This window comes from Wasmannia auropunctata, unplaced genomic scaffold (assembly GCF_000956235.1).
Source record: "Wasmannia auropunctata unplaced genomic scaffold, wasmannia.A_1.0 LD335681.1, whole genome shotgun sequence".
NCBI lineage: Eukaryota > Metazoa > Arthropoda > Insecta > Hymenoptera > Formicidae > Wasmannia > Wasmannia auropunctata.
Window position 1 is genome coordinate 61,957 of NW_012027209.1, and position 3,949 is coordinate 65,905.

Sequence of the window (3,949 nt, forward strand, 5' to 3'; positions counted from 1 at the left end):
TTTTTTCTGCTTTCAGCGGAAAAATTGGAGAAGACGCCTCTCGGGCATCGCAAAACTGTCGGCGAGTGAATAGTAGAAAGCTCGAATAGCTAGCTCTACAGCCGTTCGTTCTTCAATCTGGATCCTTTCACTTTTTAACCTAGTTTCCATTGTTAGACTACCAGACTATCTTCCTGTCACGTTCGTTGATGATTACCGAACTAATTGTAGTTAGCACTGTATTGGTATTTCTTTTCATTTTTTTTATCATTATCGCGTACTATTATACATATATCTTCTCTACAGTTATAATAAATAATTAATTTAATTCATATATTTTATTTCTAATAAAATTATATCGAAACATATAATATGTATATGGACATGCATTTTTTACAGCGAAAAGGATATATTCACTATATTTTTGTGTCTTCTATATCTTTCGTGTATGTACATTCATAGCGCGAAGCGAATGACGTATATGTAAGGAATGATTAATACAAATCCTTGACGCTCCTTGATCGTCGTTCACAAGCACTTTGCTTCTGTCACGGTTTACCTTCAAGCGGAATAAGTCGTGGGCGTAACTTCGTCTCAAGTAGTTTATACTAAGCTTATTTTCACGAGAAAATAAAATAACTATATATACTTCTACAAAATGATGCGAAATAATGATATTCGTAAATATTGTTATGTTCAAATGTTATTACAATATTATAAATATTTTTCTGCATGAATGTAATAATCTACAATGTATTGGATTAATTAAATGTATATTGATAAAACGTGACTGACAATTATTTGGAATACATTAAAAATTAGAAAATCAGAACAAAATATTTCGAAATATCCCTTAATTAGAACATACATACAAATAATAATAATAATAATATATGTTCTAAGAAATATCCTAAACGAAAAATAGAAAACATTTTTCTGAAAGGAAATAGATATCTTTCAATTCTCAATGGAAAAAAATAGATGAAAATCGATTTAGAATTTACATCAACGAACGTGATACAGTGACAAAATTACAAAAATCGAACTTTCACGCATTCTCTCATGCGAGAAAGGAGAATGAAAGGTACGTGAAGACGAAGATTTACTGTTTATTGCTTTTTCTCTTTTCTTTTTTTAATCTAACAATAAGTTTCTTGTTTTACCTCTTTTTCATCATCACTATCATCAGCATGCACGTGTCTTCTTATTACGCTATATATGTGGATTTACTATAATCGTAGAATCGCGATTTCTCATGGATTGCGCCAATTCTCTTATCCCCACAGTTTCCCCACTCGTGGCAAGTGTTTTCATTTGCTTTGGTCCACGGCGAACGAGCGCCGAGTATAGTAGTGTTGTATCGGTTATCGCCACGTGAAGTATTTCTCGCGACCAAATCTGCGCGTAGAATTATTTTTTTTTTTCGAAGGATTTTCTGAGGATCTTGATAGCCGACCGTGACAGGCATGAGGACCTTTTGGACCATCATTCTCCTTTGCGTCATCGCCGTGATCGTTGCGGTGCACGCAAAGCCTACAATTTACAAGAGAAACGAGGACAATGTATTCGAGCCAGGTAGACGAAAGATCTGCAATAATTTATTCAGATGCATGTTAAATCAGTAAAAAACGCGATTAAATATTTTCCAAACGAATTTAAATATTCTTCTATCTATTTATTCTCTTCTTTTTCTTGGAGAAAAGAAAAAGAGATTGCGTGTGTATCTTTAAATATATATTTCTTGCGAAACTCTCGTTAGCGTACAAGAAATAATGACTGCGTGTCACGGTACGTGTATGTACAAATTACATATTTTCCAATGCACATCATCCATTTACGGATATCACCAGTTTTCCTCTTAAAGCAATAATAAAAAATGAATCCTTTTTCTATACTGTAGTAAAAATTGTACGCGAGCAAAATTATGCTACGGATCTGATGACCGGAAAAAATTTTGTTTACCAGCAAAAAATCCTTTCAATTTGCGATTTTTTATGCAATGTGTGAAACACGTTATCATTTTAGAGATAGCCCAGAGAATAAGCGTTTTGCTGGAATTCGATACAACGAAATGTCAACACAATATACATAATGATGTTTTGACAGTATTTGGAAAATTTATTTCAATAAAAATTTTAATTTTATAAAGGATTAGAGAACTTAAGTAATGCACGGAAAAATTTCCACACAGAAAAAACTTTCACTTTAATTGCCACGATCTAATTAACGCTGCAGAGATCGCACGCCCTTTCTCTCGTGCTGCGCGGCGCTCGTTTCTCCTTCAACACACATCGACCGCCTTGTGTAGCTTGATGATAAATGTATGTTAATAAAAAGGAAAGATCCGGGACGAAGTGTTACTGACCATATAAAGAGCGATCTCTCTCTCGAAAATTCCAAATTTGCGCGAGCCGATATTCGACAGGTGAGTGGAACGGGACGATGACGTCAGGCAGGATAACGCGTAGGTTTCGATTAACGAGGTCCACGTACGTATATCACATCTAAATTGACGCGGAATATTTAGATTAAAGATTCGTAGATCTCATATTTCTATGCGTTCCAAACTGTAAATATATTACTTGGATTTTTTCTGATTTCTTGAAATTTTTCCCATGTCGCTGCACACATGAGCGCATAAACTTTTCTAATCTATAGCTCTTTTGCCGCTGGCGCGAGCGGTTGGAAAGGCAAATCGCTAAATAAAGAAGACGCCCACGCGTAGAAGGTGTTAATAGAAGTTACATATATGTCGTCCTTGAATTGTCGTTACATGCAGCGCGAAAGAGGGGTATGTAGAGACGACGTGTTTCTCGCAGCAACCAAGTGCAATCGTCGCTCGAGTGAACAATTCGAAAGGATTTCTCTGTAATAATACACTGTAGGTGTATACTTGAATTCATTCTAGTGTGAACGAATGCAGCTATTATAATGTACGTAATAGTATACGTAAACGAGATTTGTACCATTATTATAGATCAGATGCCATATGCACGCGAAGATAAATAACATATATATAACTATTACATCGCTCGCACGTACCGCGAGTGCTGTAATTAAAATAAATAAAGATATTCGATTAAGTATATATGATATTTGCGGTACAGATAAAACTCTTACAATTAGTTACGCAAACGATATATGTGATTACATATACATATCATATATGCAACATTTACTGCCGTCTTGACATTTCCGTCGTTCAATTTTCGGTGCCCCAACTTTCTATATACTTTTTCTTGCATGCGGAATGAATAATTAACTTTCACTATACTCCGATTATTACTCGTTTATGAATATCGAATCTTATACCGATTATTTGCGATCGATAAAATAATATATATAAATTATGTTATCGAGCATCTAATGTATAGACCTACTAAATCAGCCGATTATATTAATAATTTCGAAAAATTATCTAGACAAGTGTGTGCATTTAATTTTAAAAATATATCGTTGATCATTCTTAAATTTTACAATTCAAAATTCCGAATTCTCAAAATCTTTCCGGTAAAAAATTATTCATATTATATAAATCAAAAACATCAATCTATTAACATAAATATTACATATAACTATAATACATAAAATGTCTACATATATTTCAAATTTTCTTTCTTTTATGTATAATTTCCATTCGTGTATATACTAGAAAAAAAATGATAAGTAATACACATAATATACATATGTACGTTTTTTACTATCAATGATTAGTATATAACAGACGTGCGCTTCGCGCGCGCTGCATATTGAATCCCATACATCTTCCAATAACATTTATACCAATTTACATTTAAACTAAACAAATGTTAAGAATTTTCGATAAAAAATCCTATCTTAAAATTGCCGTGTTACCTGCGTTGAAGCCTCTTTTCCCCAATGTTTAAAAATTCATATCTTCCAGAAAAATAAAGATATAGACTTCTTACTGAGCTCATCTTAAAGATGAATTATGAGGCTATTGTGTGGT

At 33.2% G+C, this 3,949-nt stretch overlaps 1 protein-coding gene across 2 annotated transcripts in view; it reads left to right on the forward strand.

The window, feature by feature from the left end:
• The first annotated feature begins 1,292 nt into the window (after positions 1–1,292).
• Positions 1,293–3,949, forward strand: part of LOC105456421 — a 3,750-nt gene continuing 1,093 nt past the window's right edge. The window contains exon 1 of one of the 2 annotated variants that reach the window (XM_011700428.1): positions 1,293–1,554. In XM_011700428.1, the coding sequence (XP_011698730.1) occupies positions 1,446–1,554 (109 nt within the window). In that variant the 5' untranslated portion in view covers positions 1,293–1,445. The remainder of the gene's footprint in view (positions 1,555–3,949) is intronic. The other variant, XM_011700426.1, reaches the window with a different exon arrangement.